The sequence below is a fragment of the Lonchura striata genome, unplaced genomic scaffold (assembly GCF_046129695.1).
Source record: "Lonchura striata isolate bLonStr1 unplaced genomic scaffold, bLonStr1.mat Scaffold_91, whole genome shotgun sequence".
In the NCBI taxonomy this organism is placed as follows: Eukaryota; Metazoa; Chordata; class Aves; order Passeriformes; family Estrildidae; genus Lonchura; species Lonchura striata.
The window spans coordinates 1,576,840-1,602,474 of record NW_027461190.1 but is presented as its reverse complement, the minus strand read 5'-3'; the positions used below and the strand labels follow the sequence as shown (position 1 = coordinate 1,602,474).

General features: G+C 48.3%; 1 protein-coding gene across 1 annotated transcript in view; it reads right to left on the bottom strand.

Moving 5' to 3' along the window:
* LOC144248808 (uncharacterized) overlaps window positions 1–25,635 on the bottom strand; it is a 249,664-nt gene that overhangs the window by 48,784 nt on the left and 175,245 nt on the right. Inside the window, 2 exon segments of the mRNA XM_077790795.1 lie at window positions 20,938–21,194; window positions 21,279–21,936. Coding sequence (XP_077646921.1) covers window positions 20,938–21,194; window positions 21,279–21,936 — 915 coding nt within the window.

The window sequence follows — 25,635 nt, the reverse complement described above, 5'->3', positions numbered from 1 at the left end:
CAGGCCTGGGTAATGCACACAAGGAATCACAATTGCTTCATAGCTCTCTAACTCATTCAAGAAATAGGAAACTGTAGTAAACAGAGATCTCCCTCACCATCTTTTTCATATGTGTGTGTCACACACCCACTGTGATGCTGGAAGTAACAAATTGTTTACATTAGAAGATACTGAAACTTTTTCTTCATCTAGCTTTGTAGTTTCCCTTTTCTATATGTAGCCACCTCCCATTGTGGGAAAAAATGAGCCCTATTTTTTTACAAGTGTTTTGTATGCACAATTTTATTTGCTGTTCTAGATACACTGCAAGTAGTTAGCACTTCCAGAAAAAACAGCAAACAAACAAAACAAAAAAACGAAGAAAGCAAAACACATTTGGGTACATGAAAAAGGACTGGTTGGAAGGAAAATTGTTTCTCATTGACCTACCAAGCAGCTGGTGTTGCCTTTAGTTTAACTTTACACACTGAGAACACTTGATTGAACAGCCTGCATTGACTCAAATTAATAGCAGGTTTTGCTATGTCACAGCTGTAAACTAGTTTTTCAATCCTAGAGTACAGTAAGTTATGTATTTCAAGATAAAAATCACAATGCAAATTGGAAGAAATTTAGTACTGCATGAGGTGTGCACACAATTAATTTACCTCTAGAAGTCAGTTTATGACTTTCCTCTACTAGGATTGCAGTAGCTGCTGTAGCTTGAATACACACTGGCCAGCCTTGATTTACTGGATGCCACATCTTTGATAAATAAGCCACAGGTCTCTTTACTCCTCCCCACTCTTGAAACAAAACCCTATGAGCTACCCCCTTTTTTTCATTTACATACAAATGAAAGGGTGTTGCTAGTGAAGGTGAGCTTAAAGTTGATATTGGGGCTAGTTTTAACTTCTTTTTTCTTAGTTTTTCATTACCCTTTTTGATCCATTTTATATCATCTCCCTCTGTCAGTTTTTTTTATTCGAAAATTTTACTGCCTGTGTATATCCTTCAATCCACAATCTATAATATCCCAATAATCTGAGTATCTTTCTGATTTCCCCCTTTGAAGAGGGAGGGGGAAGGGATAGAATCCCTGTGTTTCAGTCTGGGTTGAGCTTCCAACTACCCTTACTAAGCAAGTGGCCAAGATATTTTACCTCTGATTCTACAAATTGCAGCTTCCCTTTTGATACCCTTAATCTTTTTTCCCCAAGAAAATTCAAAAGCTTTATAGTAGCCTCTCCAGCTTCAGCTTCCCCAGAAAGTAAAAGATTATCCACATATTGGATAATTTGTATTTCAGGGGGAGTGGGGAAAGTTTATAGTATTGTTTCTAAAGCTTGTCCAAATAAGTTTGGGGATTCTGTAAGCCCCTGTGATAGTTTTGTCCATCTTAATTGCTGTTTTCTCCAGTTAGTGGGTCCTTCCATTCAAAAGCAAAGATAACTTGCTCTCCTGGGCTAATGGGCAAGCCCAAAAGGCATCTTTAAGGTCCACTACACTAAACCACTGATGCTGGGGAGGAACTTTACTGAAAAGAGTATAAGGATTTGGTACCACTGGATAGTGGGTCTGAGTTCCTTTGTTAACCTCCCTTGAGTCTTGTACCAGTCTATAGCTCCCGTCAGGCTTCTTTACTGGGAGTATTGGGGTATTATGGGGAGACATACAAGGTTCTAATGTCCCATCCTTTGTTAGTCCTTCTATTACTGGCTTTAAACATTCCCGTCCTTCTAAAGATACAGGATACTGCCGTACATGTATGGGACAATTTTTTTTTCCTCAGTTGTAATCTTTATGGGGTCAATATTTAATCTTCCCCTATTTCCCTCCCCAGCCCAAACTTCCTTGTTAATTCTTCTTCCATCCTCCTGGCCTAGTTTTAAAAGTCTAGCTGTCATCTTCCCATCTTCTGGAACAACCCCTATTCCTAATTTCACCTGTAAATCTTGTCCCAATAAATTGCTACCTGCCCCTGGGACCAAGAAAACATCCCGCATCCAAAATTTAGTTTCTCCCTCTATTACCACATTTTTAATAACGGGTACTGTGAAACTCTCTCCTTTTGCTCCTGTTACTATTACGGTATCTTTGCTTACACTATAACCTTTTGGAATATTTAACAGAAAGGTTAATTCTGCCCCTGTGTCTACCACAAATTCCAATTCTTCTTCTTGGGGACCCACTCTTGAAATTATCTCAGCATTCCCCACCTGGACCCCACCTGCACCCCCCCTCGGCCCCATGGCCCCGCGAGGGGAATTTGGGGAGGTGGGAGTGGGGCAGCGCCAAGGCCGGGCCCCCCCGCGCTGTCCTGGCGGGAGCGGCTGCAGTGGGGACCGAGTGCGGGCGGGAGCGGCCGAGAGCCCAGCGCTGCCCCAGCCCGACCTGCCCCAGCTCCATCCCTGCCCCTGCGCTGGGATGCTGTGGGGCTGGGGGGAAGAGGGAGCCGGCAGTGGGTGCTGGGCCTGGGGGCAGGAGGAGAAGGGAAGGAGAAGCAGGCTTGAGGAACAGAATGGTCAAACGATGCAGGTGGCAGGAGAGGGTGGGATTGTGCAGGAGAAGGAGGAATAGCAGGAGGAAGAGGAGTGTGAGGAAGAGCAGAGACACAGGAGGAGGAGGTGGAGGAGCAGAAAGAGGAAGCAGCAGAAGGTTCCACCCCTCCCTGTGTCTGCAGCCTCCCCCCAGCCCCAGGAGTGCTGCTCCCCCCACATGCAGCAGGTGACTGTGGAGGGGAATCCACGATTTTCACAGGGTGAATCTTGGTGTTTCTGAGCTTGCTTGGGCTAAATGTTGGTGCTTTGGTTTTATGTGGCAGCTGAATCTTTATTTTTGGGGTAGGTTTTTGCTGACTTGTGATGTTTGGGGAGTTTTTGTTCTGTGTCTTGAAATTTGTGAGATTTGATTTTTGGGCTGAATCTTGGTGTTTTAGAGGTTCTTACAGATACGAGATTCCCAATGACTTCCTGAGATGAACTTGGGCAAGGAGGAACCCCCAGTCCAAGGACCTCTTCTCTTGTTTTTTTCCCTCAAACCAGGATTTTTAATTCCGTGAGTGTGGCTGGATGGAGGAGGAGGAAAAGCCCCGGAGATGCTGCAGGAGGAGGAGCTGCAAACCCAGCCCAGGGAGCTGCGGGGAGGAAAGAGCCCCCTGAGCCAGGAAGGCGGGCGGAGATCCAGGCGGAGCTCGGAGCTGGTGGAGAAGCCTCATGGCAGGGAGAAGCCCCACAAGTGCTTGGAATGTGGGAAGGGTTTCAGGTGGAGCTCCAGCCTCATCCGGCACCAGAGGATCCACACTGGGGAACGGCCCTACGAGTGTGGGGAGTGTGGGAAGGGTTTCAGCCGGAGCTACGACCTGATTAATCACCAGAGGATCCACACTGGGGAGAGGCCATATGAGTGTGGGGAGTGTGGGAAGGGGTTTCGGACCAGCTCCCATCTCCTCAGACATGAGCGGATTCACACAGAGGAGAGGCCCTACCGCTGCCCCGACTGCGGGAAGGGCTTCAAGGACAACTCCAGCCTCACCGTGCACCGGCGCATCCACACTGGGGAGAGGCCCTACGAGTGTGGGAAGTGTGGGAAGGGCTTCAAAGACAGGTCTGGCCTGATGGTGCACCAGGTGATCCACACTGGGGAACGGCCCTATGAGTGCTTGGAATGTGGGAAGAGCTATGGGTGGAGCTCAGACCTGAGAACACACCAGCGCATCCACACTGGGGAGAGGCCCTACGAGTGTCCCCAGTGTGGGAAGAGGTTTCATACCAGCTCCAATCTCCTCCTCCATGAGCGGATTCACACAGAGGAGAGGCCCTACCGCTGCCCCGACTGCGGGAAGGGCTTCAAGCAAAACTCCAATCTCACCGTGCACCGGCGCATCCACACCGGGGAGAGGCCCTACGAGTGTGGGAAGTGTGGGAAGAACTTCTCCAGGAGCTTTCACTTGAGCCGGCACCAACGGAGGCACCACTAAGAGAAGCCCTGTGAGTGCCCCACGTGAGGGAAGAGCTTGGAGTGAGGGAAGAGAGTGAGGGAAGAGCTTGGAGTGAGGGAAGAGAGTGCAGGAAGAGCTTGGTGCGCTGCTGCAGCTCCATTCCCCATGGGAGGATCCGGGCTGGATGATCCCCAGTGACCCCCGTTGGGCAGAGCCCTGGTGTCCCTGTATGGGGAATAAAACAGAGAGAAAAGCAATGGAGCTGATCAAGGGGCCCGATATCTGAGGCCTGACTGAGCAGAAACTGTGGGAGACACAGACACAGTTTAAGTCTCCCTGGGCAAGAAGAGGGGACAGTGGGGGGGGGGGGGGAGGGGTGTGACAGAGGGGATGAGGGGGTGACAAAGGGACAGAGGGGACAGCAGAGCCCTCCAGGAAGGGGACAAAGGGGACCCTGGGAGGGCACAGGGGCCACCGCAGGAGGCCACAAGTGCCACCAGGTCTGTGACACCTCCCCTGTCCCCTCCCCAGGTGTCCCCGTATCAGCTGGAGTCACTGGTGAATGTGGTGGCCACCCTGGGTGAGGTGGCAGCCACCGTGACCGGGTTACAGAGGGACGAGCAGCAGCTCATGTCCCCAGAGTCCCTGCACGGGAACCTGAGGAACTTCACCTGGAGTCTCAGTGAGACCCTGGAGCAGGGCGGTGTCACCTCCCTGGGCCACCGTGGTGTCCCCTCCCTGGGCCAGGCCCTGGCCGTGCTTGGGGCCACCCCAGGGCCACCTGGGCCGATGTGAGAGCTGCGGCCTGGGCCTGGCAGGAGTTGGTGGTCAGGCTCGAGGACAGCCGGGCCCTGCTGGCCTGGGATGCCACCGAGCTCCATGACACCCGCTGGGACGCGGCCATCGCTGCCATCCGGGCCGGGGACCTGCAGAACGTGGCCACCCGCAGGAGGACGGCTGGGAGCAGCCTGGTGGCCACAGCCCAGCAGCTGAAGGTGGCCCTGGGCAGGGAAAAGAGGGCCTCGGCAGGGCCACGCACAAGGCCCAGGTGGCTGCGGCCACCAACGAGGCTGTGGGAGAGGCCGTGGTGGCCAGCAGCCAAGCCATGGTGGCCACCAGAAGGGGACATTGGGCACAGGTGGCCCTGGGGCCGCTGGAGCGCTTGGTGGAAGAGTGTGAAGGAGGCAGGTGGTTCCCCGAGGAGCTGCAGCGCTGGCTCAGGGACATTGAGGACATCCTGGAGGGGACAAAGAAGGCGTCCCCCGATGTCCCTGAGGCCTTGGTGGCCGAAGTGGCCGAGTTTGAGCAGCCGTGGGATGCCAGTGCCTGCCTGGGCAAGGATCACCTGCTGGGGACACTTGGGGACATCCAGGACCTCCTCTTGAGTCCCTGTGGTGGCTCCGGCGGCCCCGGTGGCCCCAGCAGGCGTGCCCTGGCCCAGCGGTGCCAAAAAGCCGTGGAGGATCTCCCCAGGCTGCTGCAGCGATGGCACCGCTCTGATGCCATCAGGGACAGTGACATCCTGGTGGACAGCGCTGGCCTCACCAGTCCCCTCCTCGTGCGGGATCTGAGACCAATTCGGAGAATTTTCTGGGAATTTTCATGGGCATTGTCCCACATGCTGATGGGAGTTTCTGGGATGACGTTACCAGCCGCACCTGGGGCCATTGTGAGAGCACTCAGAAGGCTTTTGCATTCCCCTGCTGCCTTTTGCATTTTTCTGCTTTTTCTGTTGGGTTTGGCATTTCTCTATTGCCTTTTGCAGGTTCCTATTGACCCCCAGCATTTTGCTCAGGTGCTCATACTGATATTGATTATTGATAATTCCTTGCAGCTGCTCGCTGGCACAATAAAATCTCAGAGTTTGCATGGACAAGTCCAAGGCAGTGTGAGCTTTCTGCCAGGATTTGGGAATCCTTTACGAATCCAATTCTCACATCCCTGGGCCCCCTGGTCCCGGCGCTGTTCCTGGGGGTCCCGCGGCTCTGGGGGGTCAAAGGGGAGGGGGCGGAACCCCCGTGATGGGTGGGGGGCACAAAGGGGGGTCCGGGCCCGGTGCTCAGGGGGGTCGGGGGCACTGAAGGGGTGCGGGTGCGGTTTTTGGGGGGTCCCGGTGCTCGGTGAGGGGGGGTCAGTGCTCAGCAGCGGGGGCTGTCCAGGGACCCCCCCCGGCCCCCCCAAATCCCAGTGGGGTGTGAAAAACAAAGTTCACTAAGGGATTACTAAACAAAGTTTAATCAGGGATAAAAAAGGGTTTTGGGCTCAGCCAAAGAACTCGCCCTCAACTTAACCCTTCGTTCTCCAGATCCGGTTCCACTGCAGGGCCACGAACACACTCCTGAGTTTTGACATTATTCAAACACTCCCGGGAGGTTTGGGTGTCCCAGGAACTCGTGTTTGGGTCTCACCTCTGACTTGTCTGCAGGACATTCTGTAGATTAAGTCTATATTTTTGATTTCTTCTCATGGTTCCACCCTGTTGTTTCAGGCCCCCTGATAAATTCATAAATTCTTCTGAGCTTTGTGTCACTGGTATCACCTGGTGAGGCTGGTCCGCAGATGTGGGAAACAACTGAATTGTTTTACACCTGAGTCAGTCACACAAAAGCATTTTAACATTGCATAGTCGCTATTTCAATGTTTATTATTGATCTATTTAATGTTTATCTATTTTTAATATATTAAGGCCTATGATATAATATCTGTTCATTACTCTAGCAGTAAATTTGTTATATGGTGCACACATAAATGGATCGATTTTGTTGTACCAGCGAGCAGCTGCAAGGAATTATCAGTAATCAATATCAAGTACCACAGCAAAATCCTCGTGCTCAATAACAACGTGCAGAAGGCAATACAGAATTTCAAAAGCTGATTATTCTATTGTCATTTATAACCCCGCTCTGCTGCAAGGCACCGAGGGGCTCATTCAGCCCCTGACCCACCGCCACCCCCATCAGTGTCCCCAGAGCGTCCTCAGAATGTCCCCAAGTGTCCCCAGTGACGTCACCCCAGGAACTCCCATCAGCATTTGGGACAATTGCAATGAAAATTCCCAGAAAATTCCCCGAATTCATCTCAAATCCAGTGTGGTTTGGGGAGGGGGGAGAAGTGACAGCAGCGATGTCCCTGAGGATGTCACCGTCCCCGACGATGTCACAGCGGTGACATCGCTGTCCCTGCAGCAGCCTCGGGATGTCCTCTGTGAAAAATGCATATTTTATGGTTGGCTTTTGCAAGTATTAAATTGAATAGGATTTGTATTATGTTACATTGATTAGTAGTGCTGTATTAACATTTTAATGGTAGGGTAAATGTAGATTTGTGGTTAAAATGGAGCTTTTGTGGTTAAAACAGAAACTCTGTGCGTGGGAAGAAAGGAATGAGGTACTTGCACTGGGACAGCAGCCGCAGGACACCGAAATCTTGCAGAGAAAAAGAATTTACAGCTTATTGTAAATGCAGGCGAGCCGGGGGGAAGAAATGACGATGCCTGACTCCAGCTCAGGAGGATGAATGATTTCTTTATTAGAACTATACTAATATACATTAATATACTGTTTAAAGGAGACACTAAAACTACTAACCTGCTTTTTCTATTAATATATTGTTTAAAGGAGATACTAAAACTACAAACTGCTTTTTCTAACTCCCAAATGTAACTCCTCACAACTCGTGACCCTCTCTGAGATTCCAGCCCCAGGTGGGTTGGATTGGCCCCAGGCTCAAACGATCCTCACCAGAGCCCAACCCAGCAACCACCCCACAACAATTTGGGTAACAAATTGTTAAACAATTCTCCAAACACGTTCCACATACTAAAACAAGGAGCAGAAACAGAAATTGATTTCTCTTTCGTTTCCCTCTGTGCTCCTCTGTGGAAAATGCTGGGAGGCAGAGCAATGTGCTGCCACAAGCGCTCCCTGATTAAAGGAAATTCACTCTCCGTGCCCCGCTCAGCGCTGCGGGCGCCGCGGGATTGAGAAGAGGCTGCCGCTGCTCCGGGCTCTGTGGCTGGACAGGATTGATGCATCATGCATGAGATCGATGAATATGCAACAGGCTGCTGCTTTTGGGTTATTCCTTGTTCAAGGCGTGGCTTTGGCAGCTCAGTGCCCGAACCATCCGGACGTCCGTAATCCCTCGCTTTTTATTGTCTTGTCACTGTCCTGACCTCATTGTCCACATTGTTATTGCTCTGATTTTATCGCTGGTTTTTTACTAACTGTTTTATTACTAATAAACCTTTACAATTTTAAAAACCAACTGACTGGTGTTTTCCACAGTGCCCAAAAACATCCAGATGTCCAAAATTCTTCACTTTCTATTGTCTTGTCATCGTCCTGACCCTCATTGTCCAGATTCTTATTGCTCCAATTTCATTGCTATTTTTATAACTATTTTGTTACTAATTAACTTTTTGAATTTGTAAATTTTTAAATTTCAAAAACCAGCGAATGGTGCTTTTCACAGTGCCCAAGAACTCCTGGATGTCCAAAATTCATTTTTTATCATCTTGTGGTGTTCTCATCCTCATTGTCCACATTTTTATAACTCTGATTTTATTTACTATTTTATTATTTTTTGGTTTGGTTTTTTTTTCACTATTTTATAACTAATAAACTTTTAAAATTTAAAAAACAACTTATTGTTATTTTCCACAGTGCCCAAAAACTCCTGGATGTCTGAAATTCTTAATTTTTTATCCTCTCGTGGTGCCTGACCCTCGCTATCCACATTTTATTACTCTGATTTTATTTTTAAATTTTATTTTTTTTTTCTTATTATTTTATTTTTATTTTTTATATGTCTTAATAATTGTTTTATTACTAAGAAACTTTTAAAATTTCAGAAACAACTGATCTGTGTTTTCACAGTGCCCAAAAACTCCTGGATGTCCAAAATTCTTCATTTTTTATCATCTCATAGTGCTTTGACCCTCATTGTCCAAATTTTTATTACTCCTATTTATTGCTATTTTTATAACTATTCTATTACTAATTAACTTGTTTGAATCAGTAATTTTTAAAATATTTTAAAGAACCAGAACTGGCATTTTTCACGGTGCCCAAAAACATCCGGGCATCCAAAATGATTTTCTTTTTATCGCCTTGTGGTGGCCTAAATGTCATTGTCCAGATTTTGATAACTCTGATTTTATTTTGTATTTTAATTTTATTATTTTTATTATTTTAATTTTTTATTTTATATTTTTAATAACTATTTTATTATTAATAAATTTTTAACATTTCAAGAACAACTGATCGGTGTTTTCACAGTACCCAAGAACTTCTGGGTGTCCAAAATTCTTAATTTTTTATCATCTTGTGGTGTCCTGACCCTCATTGTCCATGTTTTTATTGCTCTGATTTTATCGCTATTATAATTATTATTTCATTACTAATTAACTTGTTTAGTTATTTATTACTAACTAACTTGTGTAATAATTAGTTTATTATTAATTAACTTGTGTAATTAGTGATTAGTTTGTGATTTTACAGACCCGCGATCGGCGCTTTCAGAACTCGCGGCGAGCGGGAAACGTTACACGGGAACGAGCTTTGGATCGATTCCTGTGTGATACTGATCAATAATCAATAATCAATAACTAATGCTGGATCGATTCCTGTGGAATTGCTCAATAATCAATAATTAATAACTAATACTGGAACTATAAATTTGTGATATTGATTAATTAATAATAAATAATTGACATTGGATTGAATCCTCTGTAGCATTGATTAATAATAAATAATAATGAAGAGTGGATAAAAGTTTCTGTAATATCGAGTGATTAATAATTAATAATTAATAATATCTAATAACATAGATTGATTCCATTGTCATATTGATTAATAATTTATAATTTATATTGGATTATTTTATTTTTAACATTGATTAACACTATTGGATTTGTTACTTTGTAATATTAATAATAATTAATAATATCGGATTGATTTCCTTGTAATATTGATTAATAATAAATAACTAATAACATAGGATTAATTTATGTGTAATATTGATTCTTAATAATCAATAATTAATAATTAATATTGGATAGATTTCTTTGTAATATTGATTAATTAATCCTTAATAATTAATAATAGATGAACTTATTTTTAGTGTTGATTAATTAATAATCAATAGTTGATATTGGGTCTATTTCTTTGCAATGCTGGTAATAATAAAGAATTAATAATTACTACTGAATTTATTTCTCTGCAATATTGATTAATTAATAATCAATAGTTGATATCGGATAAATTTATTTGTAATGGTTAATAATTAATATTAAATTATCAATAATAAATAATCAATAAATAATATTGGATTGATTTCTTTGTAATATTGTGAAAAATGCCAATTGAATGATGCACTGCTATTGATTATTGATAACTCCCTGCTATTGATTATTGATAACACCCTGCTATTGATTATTGATAATCTGCTATCGATTATTGACAACTCAGTGCTATTGATTATTGATAATCTGCTATTGATTTTTTATAACTCAATGCTATTGATTATTGATAATCCGCTATTGATTATTGATAACTCACTATTGATTATTGATAACTCCCTACTATTGATCATTGCTAACTCCCTGCTATTGATTTGGATGTGTGGAGATGAAGGAACAATGGGAAAGGAAATCTCCTTTTTTTTCCTTTTTTTCCCCATTTTTTTCTCCTTTTTTTGCCCCTCTCCCGTGACAAAAGCGAAGATTTGATGAAAAATCGATAAAATGGGAAACAGAACTTTTTAAAAATTGCTTTTTAAAAAAAATCCAGTGAACAATTGGAGCTGGGTAATTGGTTCTTTAATGACTTTAAATTCGTGCTTTGGGTTTTTTAATCAATGCTTTAAAAAAGAACCTTAAAATCCAAACTGGAACAAACTCCCCAAGTGTCACCAACCCCACCGGTGTCCCCAATGTCCCCAAACTCCCCCAATGTCCCCAAACTCCCCAAATGTCCCCAAACCTCCCCAAATGTCCCCAAACTCTCCAAATGTCCCCAAATATCCCCAAACCTCCCCAAATGTCCCCAAACACCCCAAATGTCTCCAAACCTCCCCAGATGTCCCCAGATGTCCCCAAACCTCCCCAGACCTCCCCAAATGTCCACCAGGCCCATCCCCACCATGTCCTCCACACTGGGCATGGTGGCACCTGTGGGGACATTGGGGACGCGTCACCGACACCCCTGGGTGGCACCGACACCCCCGGGTGGCACCGAGCCCGTCCTGGTGGCACCGGCCACCCCCCGATGTCCCCAGCTCTGCTCCTGATGTCCCTTAGGAGATCCCATTCCTGTCCCCAGTGTCCCAAACCCCATCCCCGGTGTCCCCAACCCCATCCCAGCTGTCCCCAGCCCCATATCAGCTGTCCCCAACTCCATTCCTGATGTCCCCAACCCTGTCCCCAGTGTCCCCAGGCATCTCTGCTGTCCCAAGACCCTCCAAACCCCATTCCCGATGTCCCCAGCTGTCCCCAACTCCACTCTTGATGTACCCAACTCCGTCCTGGTGTCCCCAGCTCTATCTTCAATGTCCCAAACCCCATCCCAGGTGTCCCCAGCTCCAGTCCTGGTGTCCCAAGACCATCCACACCCCATCCCTGATGTCCCCAGGTGTCCCCAACCCCATCCCTGATGTTCTCAAGTGTCCCAAACTCCGTTCCTGATGTCCCCAGCTGTGGCCAAACCCTGTCCCTGATGTCCCCAGGTTTCCCAAACTCCATCCCTGATGTCCCCAGGTGTCCCCAAACCCCATCCCTGATGTCCCCATGTGTCCCTCACCCGCCACCACCACAGTGACCCGATGTGGCATGTCCCAGCCGGGCCCCAGGGTGGTCACCAAGGTGTCCCCCGAGGTGTCCCCCTCAGTGTCCCCCAAGCATGGTGTGGGGTGGCCGCGGGTGCGGCGCTCCCAGCGGATCTCCACGTCCAGCGGGAAGAAGCCGACGGCGTCGCAGCACAGCTCGGCCGGGAGCCCCAGGGACAGCCGGGACGGCAGCAGGGACAGCCGGGGAGGGGCTGGGACACGGGACAGTGAGCTGGGGATACTGGGAGGGACTGGGAGGGAACTGGGAAGGGATTGGGAGGGACTGGGGGGACTGGGACATACTGGGACATATTGGGAGGGACTGGGAGGGAACTGGGATGGACTGGGAGGGACTGGGACAGCTGCAGCGACATCTCCCTGGCGTCCCCCGGCGGCTGGGAGGACCGTGGCCGTTCTGTGCCCAAAAACCCCCAGAACCCCCCCAAAAAAAACCACCAAAAATGCTCCCAAAATCCACAAAAATCACCTGCTAAACCCTCCCAGAAACACACAAAAAAAGCCCCCAGAAATCACCCACAAAACCCCCCCCAAAAAACCCAAAAAATGCCCCCAAAACACCCCAAAATCACCCACCAAACCCCTCCAGGACCTCCCAAAAAACGCTCCCAAAACCGTCCAAAAAAACCATTCAATGCCCACAGCGCCCCCTAGCGGCTAGGAGGATCGAAACTGTCCCGTGCCAGTGAGGCCCCCTGGTGGCCGGGAGGACCAAGACTGTCCATTGGCGCCTCCCAGTGGCCAGGAGGACTGAGGCCACCCATTCCCAGCAGCGCCCCCTGGCGGCCAGGAGGACCCGACACCCCCTGCTCGGTGGCGCCCCCCGCTGTCCCCACAGGGCTCCACAGCCCCTCCCCTCCCCTCACCTGCGCGGTGCCGGGGGGGCTCCCGTGGCCCCCAGGAACAGCAGCACCCCCGGCACGGCCTCGGTGCGGCGGGCGGCGGCCGAGTCGAAGGCCAGCAGGCGCCACGTGGGACATCAGAGACATGGGGGACATTGGGAACATCCGGACAGTAGGGGGACACTGGGGACAATGGGGACAATGAGGATGTGGGGTGTCCTGGCTTGTAAGATAAGCATGTATTCTATTGCCATCTGTTGGAGGTTGGGCAGTTTTCTTATCTCTTCCAAGAACAATGTCTCCCTCCGGGGAGATATCTTCTCTTCATGAACCACTGAATGACTCACTGCATGACCAGTAAAGTTACATCATCCCAGTGTGAGATGCTCCACCCAGAGGGAGGAGCCAAGCATTCCTACCTGCATAAAATCAGCATTTTTGAGACACTGGCAGCCACTTCGCTGGATTCCCCGAGGAGCAGCTTCTTCTCTGCTGGATTCCCAGAGGAAGACCAGGCCCAACTACTACCAGACCTTCAGAGAAAACTCCACCCTTCTAGAGATCACCACTTCAGCAGCATTTCATCTGCCACTCCAGGAGGAGCAGCCACCATTTTAACTGGACTATTACCAACACCCTGACTCCTCAGGGTGTCAGGTTTCTGACTCCATCACTAGTTTTGTTTGTACTAACTGCATTTTTTTAAATTTAATTTTTTTCCTAGTAAAGAACTGTTATTCCCATTCCCATATCTTTGCTTGAGAGCCTTTTAATTTTGAAATTGTGGTAATTCGGAGGGAGGGGGGTTTACCTTTTCCATTTCACAGGAGGGTCTTGCCTTCCTACACAGACTCCTGTCTTTTCAAACCAAGACATTGCATCAGCCCGTTCAGGGAAAACGGCTAAAGATGTCTCTAGAACTTCACTGCTGCTTTTGTAACTCTGGGTATACCACCTGAAGTAAAGGCAATGGCCCAGCTTATACTTCCTGCTGAGTTGCTACCTTTTTTGCCTTTGGGGAATTATGCACAAAACAGGTATTCCTCATTCCTCAAAAGGCCAATCTGTCACTGAACATGGCTCCCTCAAGCGTCTCCTGGTACAATAGAAAGGGGGGGCCAGAGAGGACAACCCTTCAGAGAGACTGCAGAAAGCCTTTTATGTGTTCAACTTCTTGAAATGATCTTTGATGGACCCCAACCCCTGATTGTTTGACATTTTAATTGTAATTCACAATTGCAACAAAAGGAAAAATCCCTTGCCTTAGTGAAGGATCCAGGATCTGGTAAGATATTGGGGCTTTATCCTTAGGTCACCTGATGTCACCTGGTGTCACCACTGAGTCAGGAACAAGAGTCAGGCGACACATAAAATCTAACTCTCTCCAGGAGACTAATACTAATTTTATTAGGAACCCATTTCTTTTTATACACTGCTCCAACACGGGTAGACCTGACTGGTCCTTTAATGAACACACCTCACATGATTGGCTAATTAAGGAAACACCCTTTAGTAAACATCTTATAAGAAAACAACTGTTCAAAACACCAGCTGCAAGATTGCTTTAATTCTTTCTCTCAGCCTTCTCAAAACTCCCCAGAACAATTCCTAGGAAAGTTTACCTGGCTTTCTCTCTGACCAGGCTGGGGTAGAGGTTTTGCTTGCATGTCCACAGAGAATGGTTCCAAGTGGATTCCAGCAAACAATGTGAAGGCGTTTTGAGATTCTTTGACTGCATCACTTGAAGATTCACCTTGAACATCAACATTGGAGGAGAACCCTTGTGAACAGGACCTCGCCACCACATCAGCACCTGTTTAACCTCTAACAGACTTATGCCCTTGGGAAAATGGTTATGATTACCCAGTGGTATCAGGGCTTACAGGGCTAGATCAGCTTCTGGGGGATTGGAGACTTGGTGGATGGATAAGAAATTTAGTTAAAATAGGCTTATATGTATTAGGATTATATTATGTATTGTTATGCTTATTCCTTGTATTTTATATTGTGTGAAAAAATTAATAGACAAATCACTTAAGAATGTATTTTTGTTTGAACAGATAGGGGGAGGTATGGGGAACAAACCAGAGAGTACAGTGGAACTGATAAAGGGGCCTGATATCTTCTTCTTCTTCTGCCTGATTGAGCAGAAACCATGGGAGAGACAGACACAGAGAAAGTCTCCCTGGGCAAGAAGTGACCAAGAAACATATTGTGAGACATAGTGATAAAATAATGTTACCAGGTGATGTGATGCCATAAAGAAGTGTAACCAATGGGAAATTGTTACCAAAACCAGAGCCCTATATAAGCACCATACAAGTGAAACTCTATATAAACACCTGGTACACTCAATAAAATTGGCTTCTGATCCCAACTCAGATGCCCCCGACTCTCCATCATTGATAACCCCTGGTCTAGGTGATCCCTGTTGGGTGGGGGGAAGGTGTTGGAGAGATTTCTTTCCCTTCTCCTGCTGTGATTTGGATGGTAATAAATTCCCTCCCTGTGCCCAGGCTGGGACTGTTTTGCCAGTGCTGGTGCTCGGGGCGGGATCTCTCCCGATCCTTTTCCTACTCCCGCCTTCCCTCAGCCAATCAGAGACAGCGCGGCTGATGACTCACCAGTTGCTGGGCAGACCCGCAGCGACCAGCGGTCCCGGCCGGACCCGCCCCGCCACGGCCCAAATCCTCCCGAATCCTCCCAAATCCTCCCCGAATCCTCCCAAATCCTCCCAAATCCTCCCAAATCCTCCCCAAATCCTCCCAAACCCTCCCCAAATCCTCCCAAATCCTCCCCAAACCCTCCCCGAATCCTCCCCGAATCCTCCCAAATCCTCCCAAATCCTCCCCAAATCCTCCCCGAATCCTCCCCGAATCCTCCCCGAATCCTCCCAAATCCTCCCCAAATCCTCCCAAATCCTCCCAAACCCTCCCAAATCCTCCCAAATCCTCCCAAATCCTCCCCAAATCCTCCCCGAATCCTCCCAAATCCTCCCCGAATCCTCCCAAACCCTCCCCAAATCCTCCCAAATCCTCCCAAACCCTCCCCAAATCCTCCCCAAATCCTCCCAAATCCTCCCAAATCCTCCCCAAATCCTCCCCGAATCCTCCCAAATCCTCCCCAAATCCTCCCCAAATCCTCCCAAATCCTCCCCAAATCCTCCCTGCCCCATCACAGGGGGTCCTGTGCAAGGCCACGGGGAGCGGCTGCGGCCGCCGCTGGCTCAGGAGCTCTGTGGGCAGGAAAGGGGGTGACACTGGGACTGGGGGTACTCGCAGGGCTTCCCTTAATGGTGCCTCCTTTGGTGTTGGGTCAAGCGAGAGCTTCTGGAGAATCTCTCCCCACACACAGGACACTCACCGGGCCTCTCCCCGGTGTGGATGTGCCTGTGGGTGACGAGGCTGGAGCTGTGCTTGAAGCCCTTCCCGCACTCAGCGCAGCAGAAGGGCCTCTCCTGTGTGTGAATCCACTGATGCACTGAAGCATGGACAGACGGCTCCTCAGCTAATTAAAGCTGGAAAGAAGGGTATTTTATTGCAGTGCTGGACACATGTGGAATCATTTCCAAGTACATGTGCAAGGAGTTGCAGACTCCTGCTTTCTATTTATACAGAAAAGGTTTTACATATCCAAGCTGTTTCTAAGGACACATAATACATAATCATTACCTGCCCGCTTCGTATTATAATCAGCTGAATATCCATTACAGCTGTGCAATCGTGTTTCCTTAACTGGGTCTTTGGGATTTTGAAATAAGGGAGTGGGTGTAAGGGAGGAAGAAAGCTGTCTTCCTCAAGGTAAACTCTTCACCCATGGCCAGTTTGCAGGACTTTTTGATCTGCTGGTCACGGTAGCCTCTCCTAACTGCTGATTATTCTTAAGGCAAGATATTTCTATGGTCTCTGCTCCTTCGCAATTCCTACATCTATCCCTGTCACTCCTAGCTTTACTTTTCTAATATATTTGCTACTCTTTTACTAAGGCATGTGATTTTTGCTAGCTAACTTGGCTTCTCAACTAATTTTAAAATCTTAACTAAAATATGTAATCTTCTACTATCTCAGTTATATTCCCAGCTGTCCCCTTGACTCATCCACAGTTTTCAATTATCCTAAATACATTTCCAGCTGACCCTTGGCTCATTACGATGAGATTGGAGCTTCTCAGAAACCACTTCCCACACTTGGGACACTCATAGGGCCTCTCCCTGGTGTGAATCTTGTGGTGCTGATGAACTTGGAGATCCACCCAAAGCCCTTCCCACACTCCCCACACTTGTAGGGCTGATTGATTCCCCATCTGGATCACCTGGCACCAGACAAGGTCTGATCTCCGGAGCTCCAGCTGAAGCCCTTCCCACATTCCAAGCGCTTGTGGAGCTTCTGCCCACCATGAGTCATCTCCACCATCTCTGAGTGTCAAATGGATCTCTGGCTGCCTTCTAGGCACAGAGGGGCTCTTACCTCCTCACAACTCCCAGGGCTGGGTTTGCAGCCCCTCCTTGTGTGGGATCTCCAGGGCTTTTCCTCCCCATTGGGTTCCCATGCTGTGGAGCTGCTCAAAACAGCCTCAAAACAGAGGTTCTGAGCAGCGATTTGTCCTCCCAGGTCTCTGTCTGCAGCTCAGTGCCTGGGGCAAGGAAAGAAAAGAAGAGGAAGGAATGTGGAAGGAAGAAGGATAGAATGAGAAGAGGAAGGAGGGTGGACAAGGAGAGGATGGGATTTGCCTCCATGCCAGAGGGAAGGGGAAGGAGATCCCACCAATTCATCCCTGACAGGACAGTGTTGGCAGCAGCGCTGTCCTGCAGCCAGGGGCAATGTTGGGCTGATAGGTGGAGCAGAGGAGAGGGGGAAAGGGGCAGTGACTTCCTCCTCACCTGCCTCAGTGTTCCATGCTATCTTCCTTTTCCTCACAGCCTCCACCAGCTCCACCTGCACAAAGGTTGGGATGGACAAATCCCAGCTTGGGGGAAAAACAAAGGGTGAGCACCTTGGTCCTGCTGCCCAAGTCCAGCTCGAGAAGTCACCACCCTGTTCACAGTTGGATGGGCCCAGACTCTGCTCATCTCCAGAGTCCCCCACTCCTCCAGGCTGCTGGGATCCCCCAGCTCCAGGATTGGCCATTGCTGCTCTCCCCACTCCGATGCCAATTGGAACCCCAAAACCAATGTCCCCCCCAAACTGTTACCACTGCCCCAGCCGGTACAGAGATCGCTACAGGAACCCTTCACAAGTCTCCAAAGGGGCATCTGCGTCTCACCTTTGGTGCAATGCAAGATCCAAATATCCCTTTCCCTGCAAAAAAAACTCCCAGAAATCCCCCAATGGATTTGGGGTGAGCTCCCCCTCCCCACTTACCTGCAGGATCTGGGGGAGTAAATGCTGCCATGACCAGGGGAGCTGCAGACTCAGCAGAAGGGCAGACAAACTGTGTGGATCTGCTGCGGTTCCTCCTCTTCCTCCTCCTGTTCCTGTTCCTTCTTTTCCCTAACCTCCTCCTCATCTCTCTCTCCTCTTCCTATTGCTCCTCCTCCCTGACCACCCCAGATCCCCCTTTCCTACCCACCTCCCCCCATGGCTGCAGCACCAGCATTTGGGTAGAGGGAACCTCCCATGAGCCCCCCAGGTATGGGCAGGGGGTTTGGGGACCCACCCAGTGCAGATCCATTCCCCCCTCCCAGAGCCTCACGGAAATCACTCCAGGGATCAAGCGATGGGGACACTAAGGGATCCCCATGGAACCACCCATTTTTGATCCCATCCCCACCCTTCCCTCCCCGCTCCCATTGTTCCCCCAAACCAAAGACCCCTCCCAACTCAATCTGAGGGTCCCATTCCTCTCCTGGTCAGAATCCTCTTTTCCCCTGCTCTCCCACCCCTTCCCCATTGTGCCTCCAGCTCTACCTCTCACCCCTGGGCTTGGATTTGGGGATCCAGGCCCCTCCTGTTCAGTTTGGGGATCACATCCCCCCATTCCCTCAATTCAGGCAGCTCCTGGCAGCTTTTTCCTGGGAGGAATCCCTGAGTTTTGGGACTTTTAGGATGTAGGTTAGGAGGAGGACAGCTCTGTTGGGCTTTCCCCTCCCTGTTGTGACCCCTCAGCTGTCCCCAACACCCTGGGGGTGTTGGGATTTCTCTCCTAGGGACAAGGACGTTCATCCCCTTCCAGGAGCCCAGTGCCCAGCTGGGGCTCCAGGTCAGGGGTCCTTGAGCAGCTGCCCCAGAACCTCCACCAGGGTCTCCCAGTGCAGCCGGAGCCACTCGGCCTGGGCTCCCCAAAGGCCTCAGCAAGGTCCAAGTCCTGCCCAGGAACCCTCAACTCCCTCAAACCCAGCATCCCCCTCATCCCCTGCAAGTTCCTCCCATGGCACCGGCCATGGCCATGTCCCCACTTGTCACTGGCCATGTCCCACCATGTCCTCACCCATGGCTGTCTCCCCACCATGTTTCCATCCCTGTCACTGTCCCCCATGTCTCCATCCATGCCTGTGTCTCCTCATGTCCCTAGGGATGGCCCTGTCCCCCTCCATGTCCATGCGTGCCCATGTCACTCTCCATGTCTAATGCTTTTTCTCTTTTTGAGCCTGGTCTTATAAGCTCTCAGAGATAAGCATTATACCCTTGATAGCTCAGCTACCTCAGGTGGCATAAAACAAGCAGGATGGCTCATGTGACAGTGTTGGGAATAAAAAGTTTTAATAAAAGGCAAAAATAAAAAAGCTTTTTACAGAGAAAAGCCAAGTCAGGGCAAGAGGTTCTTGCTCTTGCTAAAACACTTCACAAAAGCAATTAACTTCTTTTGTTCTCTTCTTTTCTAGGGAATTGCTTAGGTGGGACTTTTTGGCTCCTGTCCAATTAGCTACCCTTAAGTTTGAGGTGAAGTCCCCAAGGTCCTATGAGGTGTCTTTCAACCAAATTGAGGAGAGAAACACCTGGCCTTTTGTCCTTTTTAAGGGAACAAAAGGTTAACTTGTTTACTCTGTCAACAGAGGGCACATTCTTACACGTGTCCCACCATGTCTGTGTCCTACCATGACCACATCCACTAACTTAGTTCAATGTCTATTTTTACTTCAATATTGGATATTTTAAAGGGATAAAGAGAAATGAAAACAAAATCAAGGCCAAAAGAAAAAGACTTCCATGTCCATGCCGGCTGAGGATCCACGTGCTTGGGTGGAGGGAAGAACCTTTTTGGTGGATTTTCTACCCCACTGTCTCCAAAATCTTGGTCTTTTCCCCAGTTTTTCCAACATCTGGCTGCAGAAGACACCCTTGGGCAATAGGAAATCAAAATCGTGGAATCCCTGAAGTTGGAAAAGACCTTGTCCTGGGTCAGAGCAAATTTGGGAGAGAACCTCCAAAGGGATTCCTCTGGAAAGCAGATTCAATTGGCTCCACCCCCAGCCAGTTTGGGAAAAGTATCTCCTTGGAGAACAGTGGAAAAAACTGTTTTTTAAAGAATAAAACCTAAACAATATTAAACAATAAAACCTCTTGCTGCTCTAAAAGATAGACAAACTCAGGAAGTCCCTCCGTGGGTTGTAGCTCAGCTCCCTCAGTCTCTTATCAGTCCCTCCAGTGCTGGAAATGCCACAGTCCAGGCCTGGCCCGCTGGGCCACAGGTGTGAGCTGCCGGTGCTCTTCTGGGTGTTCAGGCCAGAGCAGGTTTAAACAGGTCCAAAGAAAAGGGAAAAGCAGCCACAGTCCAGGGAACTTCTCTGCCACAGCTAGCTAAAACTAATTAACAGCAAAGGAGAGATCTGTACCTCTGTCTGTCCATCTGCAAACAACCTGGCCCAGGAGCAGGAATGTGGAGGAGTGAGTGCAGTTTCTGAAAACAAACTCTGCCCTTCTCTCCCTCCTTTGCTCTCGGAACAAGTCTTAAAGGTGCAAAAATTATAATTCACTATAAACAGAACAGACAACTGGAGATACAAGCATCATATAGTCAACCTAGGACATACCTCCAAGACCATTCAGTATTCCTTGAAGCCACCAGAAGATAGGATTGAATGCAAAAGATTTTATGGAGTTGGAAGTCATTAAATGTGCTCTCCCCAAGGAATTCTCATTGTTGGTCTGTGCCCCAATGGATGTTCCTGCCACTGGGTTTATCTAGGTGCCCGCAGGGAACGAGGAAGATGTGGAGCCTCCCAGCCAAGTGTCTTCCCAACACAGATAACCAGGCCCATAGATCACCAAGACTGCCCAATGAAGGTCACTGAGGATCATCCAACGTGGATCCTCCCATAGGGAATGGAGCTGGGAGGAGCATAAGAAGCTCTTCCCACCCTTGGGGAACTCACAGGGCTTCCCCCCTTAGTGGCGCCTCCTTTGGTGTTTGATCAAGGCTGATCTCTCTGAGAAGCTCTTCCCACACTTCCCACACTCGTAGGGCCTCTCCCTGGTGTGGATGTGCCGGTGCTCGGTGAGGTGGGAGTTTTGCTTGAAGCCCTTCCCGCAGTCGGGGCAGCGGTAGGGCCTCTCCTCTGTGTGACTCTGCTGATGTACGAGGAGACTGGAGCTGATCTGAAACCTCTTCCCACACTGGGAACACTCGTAGGGCTTCTCCCCGCTGTGGATGCGCTGGTGCTTTCTCAGGTCTGAGTGCCACCCATAGCTCTTCCCACATTCCAAGCAGGTGTAGGGCCGTTCCCCAGTGTGGATCACCTGGTGCCGAATCAGGGCTGAGCTTTCTCTGAAACTCTTCCCACATTCCCCACACTTGTAGGGCTTTTCCCCAGTATGGATCTTTTTGTGTTCTGTAAGCTGGGAGTTGAGGCTGAAGCTCATCCCACACACCCCACACTTGTAGGGCTTTTCTCCAGTGTGGATCCTCTCATGTCTCCTCAGGCCAGAGCTCTGCCTGAAGCTCTTCCCACATTCCCCACACTCATAGGGTTTTTCCCCAGTGTGGATCCTCTGGTGTTGCATCAGGTGGCCCTTCTGGCTGAAGCTCATCCCACATTTCCCACACTCAAAGGGCTTTTCCCCAGTGTGGATTACCGAGTGCTGCATCAGGCTGCTCCTCTGGCTGAAGCTCTTCCCACATTCCCCACACTCAAAGGGCTTTTCCCCAGTGTGGATCCTCTGATGTTGGATCAGAATGGAGTTCTGGCTGAAGCTCCTCCCACACTCCCCACACTCAAAGGGCCTCTCCCCGGTGTGGAATCTCTGGTGAAGTCTCAGGCTGGAGCTCCAGCGGAAACGCTTCCCACATTCCTCACACTCGTAGGGCCTCTCCCCAGTGTGGATCACCTGGTGCTCGATCAGGTTGGAGCTCCGGCTGAAACCCTTCCCACATTCCAAGCACTTGTGGGGCTTCTCCCTGCCACGAGGTTTCTCCACCAGCTCTGAGCTCTGGCTGGATCTCTGCCCGCCTTCCTGGCTCAGGGGGGCTCTTTCCTCCCCGCAGCTCCCTGGGCTGGGTTTGCTGCCACTCCTTGTGCGGGATCTCCAGGGCTTTTCCTCCTCCTCCATTTCCTCCATTTTTATTCCTCCCCGGGAATGAAAAATCCTGGTCTGGGGGAAAAAAAAAAGAACAGAGCATCTTGGACTGGGAGTTCCTCCTGTCCCCACTTCATCTCACCAAGTCATTGGGCATTGTGTGTCTATAAGAACCTCCAAAACACCAAGGTTCAGCATAAAAATCCTCAAAACTTTAAGACACAGATCAAAACCTCCCCAAACATCAAGATTCAGTAAAAAATTCCTCCAAAACATAAAGATTCAGCCCCTAAAAAAAATAAAGCACCAACATTTAACCCAATAAAGCTGAGAAATGCCATGATTCACTCCTGTGAAAATTGTGGAACCCCTCAACAGTCACGTGCTGCATGTGGGGTGGCAATGCTCCTGGGGCTGAGGGGAGGCTATAGATACACGGAGGGATGGAACCTCGTGGTGATCCTTGTTTCTGCTCCTCCTCCTCCTCCTGTGTCCCTATTCTTCCTCACACTCCTCTTCCTGTTCCTATTCCTCCTTCTCCTGCACAATCCCACCCTCTCCTGCCACCTGCATCCTTTGACCATTCTGTTCCTCAAGCCTGCTTCTCCTTCCCTTCTCCTCCTGCCCCCAGGCCCAGCACCCACTGCCGGCTCCCTCTTCCCCCCAGCCCCACAGCATCCCAGCGCAGGGGCAGGGATGGAGCTGGGGCAGGTCGGGCTGGGGCAGCGCTGGGCTCTCGGCCGCTCCCGCCCGCACTCGGTCCCCACTGCAGCCGCTCCCGCCAGGACAGCGCGGGGGGGCCCGGCCTTGGCGCTGCCCCACTCCCACCTCCCCAAATTCCCCTCGCGGGGCCATGGGGCCGAGGGGGGGCACAGGTGGGGTCCAGGTGGGGAATGCTGAGATAATTTCAAGAGTGGGTCCCCAAGAAGAAGAATTGGAATTTGTGGTAGACACAGGGGCAGAATTAACCTTTCTGTTAAATATTCCAAAAGGTTATAGTGTAAGCAAAGATACTGTAAAAGTAACAGGACCAAAAGGAGAGAGTTTCACAGTACCCGTTATTAAAAATGTGGTAATAGAGGGAGAAACTAAATTTTGGATGAGGGATGTTTTCTTGGTCCCAGGGGCAGGTAGCAATTTATTGGGACAAGATTTACAAGTGAAATTAGGAATAGGGGTTGTTCCAGAAGATGGGAAGATGACAGCTAGACTTTTAAAACTAGGCCAGGAGGATGGAAGAAGAATTAACAAGGAAGTTTGGGCTGGGGAGGGAAATAGGGGAAGATTAAATATTGACCCCATAAAGATTACAACTGAGGAAAAAAAAATTGTCCCATACATGTATGGCAGTATCCTGTATCTTTAGAAGGATGGGAATGTTTAAAGCCAGTAATAGAAGGACTAACAAAGGATGGGACATTAGAACCTTGTATGTCTCCCCATAATACCCCAATACTCCCAGCAAAGAAGCCTGATGGGAGCTATAGACTGGTACAAGCCTTCAGGGAGGTTAACAAAGGAACTCAGACCTGCTATCCAGTGGTACCAAATCCTTATACTCTTTTCAGTAAAGTTCCTCCCCAGCATCAGTGGTTTAGTGCAGTAGACCTTAAAGATGCCTTTTGGGCTTGCCCATTAGCCCAGGAGAGCAAGTTATCTTTGCTTTTGAATGGAAGGACCCACTAACTGGAGAAAACAGCAATTAAGATGGACAAAACTACCACAGGGGCTTACAGAATCCCCAAACTTATTTGGACAAGCTTTAGAAACAATACTACAAACTTTCCACACTCCCCCTGAAATACAAATTATCCAATAAGTGGATAATCTTTTACTGAAGCTGAAGCTGAAGCTGAAGTTAGAGAGGCTACTATAAAGCTTTTGAATTTTCTTGGGGAAAAAGGATTAAGGGTATCAAAAGGGAAGCTGCAATTTGTAGAATCAGAGGTAAAATATCTTGGACACTTGCTTAGAAAGGGTAGTTGGAAGCTCAACCCTGACTGAAACACAGGGATTCTATCCCTTCCCCCTCCCTCTTCAAAGGGGGAAATCAGAAAGATACTCAGATTATTGGGATAATTATAGATTGTGGATTGAAGGATATACACAGGCAGTAAAATTTTTGAATAAAAAAAATTGACAGAGGGAGATGATATAAAATGGATCAAAAAGGATAATGAAAAATTAAGAAAAAAGAAGTTAAAACTAGCCCCAATATCAACTTTAAGCTCACCTTCACTAGCAAAACCCTTTCATTTGTATGTAAATGAAAAAAAGGGGGTAGCTCATAGGGTTTTGTTTCCAGAGTGGGGAGGAGTAAAGAGACCCGTGGCTTATTTATCAAAGATGTGGGATCCAGTAAATCAAGGCTGGCCAGTGTGTATTCAAGCTATAGCAGCTACTGCAATCCTAGTAGAGGAAAGTCATAAACTGACTTCTAGAGGTAAATTAATTGTGTGCACACCTCATGCAGTACTAAATTTCTTCCAATTTGCATTGTGATTTTTATCTTGAAATACATAACTTACTGTACTCTAGGATTGAAAAACTAGTTTACAGCTGTGACATAGCAAAACCTGCTATTAATTTGAGTCAGTGCAGGCTGTTCAATCAAGTGTTCTCAGTGTGTAAAGTTAAACTAAAGGTAACACCAACTGCTTGGTAGGTCAATGAGAAACAATTTTCCTTCCAACCAGTCCTTTTTCATGTACCCAAATGTGTTTTGCTTTCTTAGTTTTTTTGTTTTGTTTGTTTGCTAGTTTTTCTGGAAGTGCTAACTACTTGCAGTGTATCTAGAACAGCAAATAAAATTGTGCATACAAAACACTTGTAAAAAAATAGGGCTCATTTTTTCCCACAATGGGAGGTGGCTACATATAGAAAAGGGAAACTACAAAGCTAAATGAAGAAAAAGCTTCAGTATCTTCTAATGTAAACAATTTGTTACTTCCAGCATCACAGTGAGTGTGTGACACACACATATGAAAAAGATGGTGAGGGAGATCTCTGTTTACTACAGTTTCCTATTTCTTGAATGAGTTAGAGAGCTATGAAGCAATTGTGATTCCTTGTGTGGATTACCCAGGCCTGCAGGGAGGGCTTGGCCATGGTTCCCTCTGTGCTGCAGGCAGCCCTGCAGCGTGGCAGCAGTGGCTTGCCTCTGGTGAGTTTGCAGGCAAGGTGCTCCAGCACTGCAGTGCTCAGGGGCAGTTTCCTATTTTGACACCAAAGCTTAAATTCAAGAGTGCCTCTTCCCATCCAGTTATTGTTTGCACCGTAAGAACCTCTTCAGAGAGTGTCTCCTGGCAGTCAAAAAGAGAGTATTGCAGAGATAAATTCCTTACTTGCTGTCTCCCCCACTGTATCCACATTTTGTCTATTCCCTCTTCAAATTATAGATTTGTAAAACTCATGCTCTGTGTCCTCAGATGTCCTTCCCAAATCAAACCTTGGCTTCTTTGCAAATTATATTGCACTAACAAGCATTGCCTTAAATTATTATTGCAGGCAAGATCACTTCAGAAGTAAGTTTTTGTTTACCTTGTTCCTACAACCCTTTCAAGCTTGTGAATGGAAAATT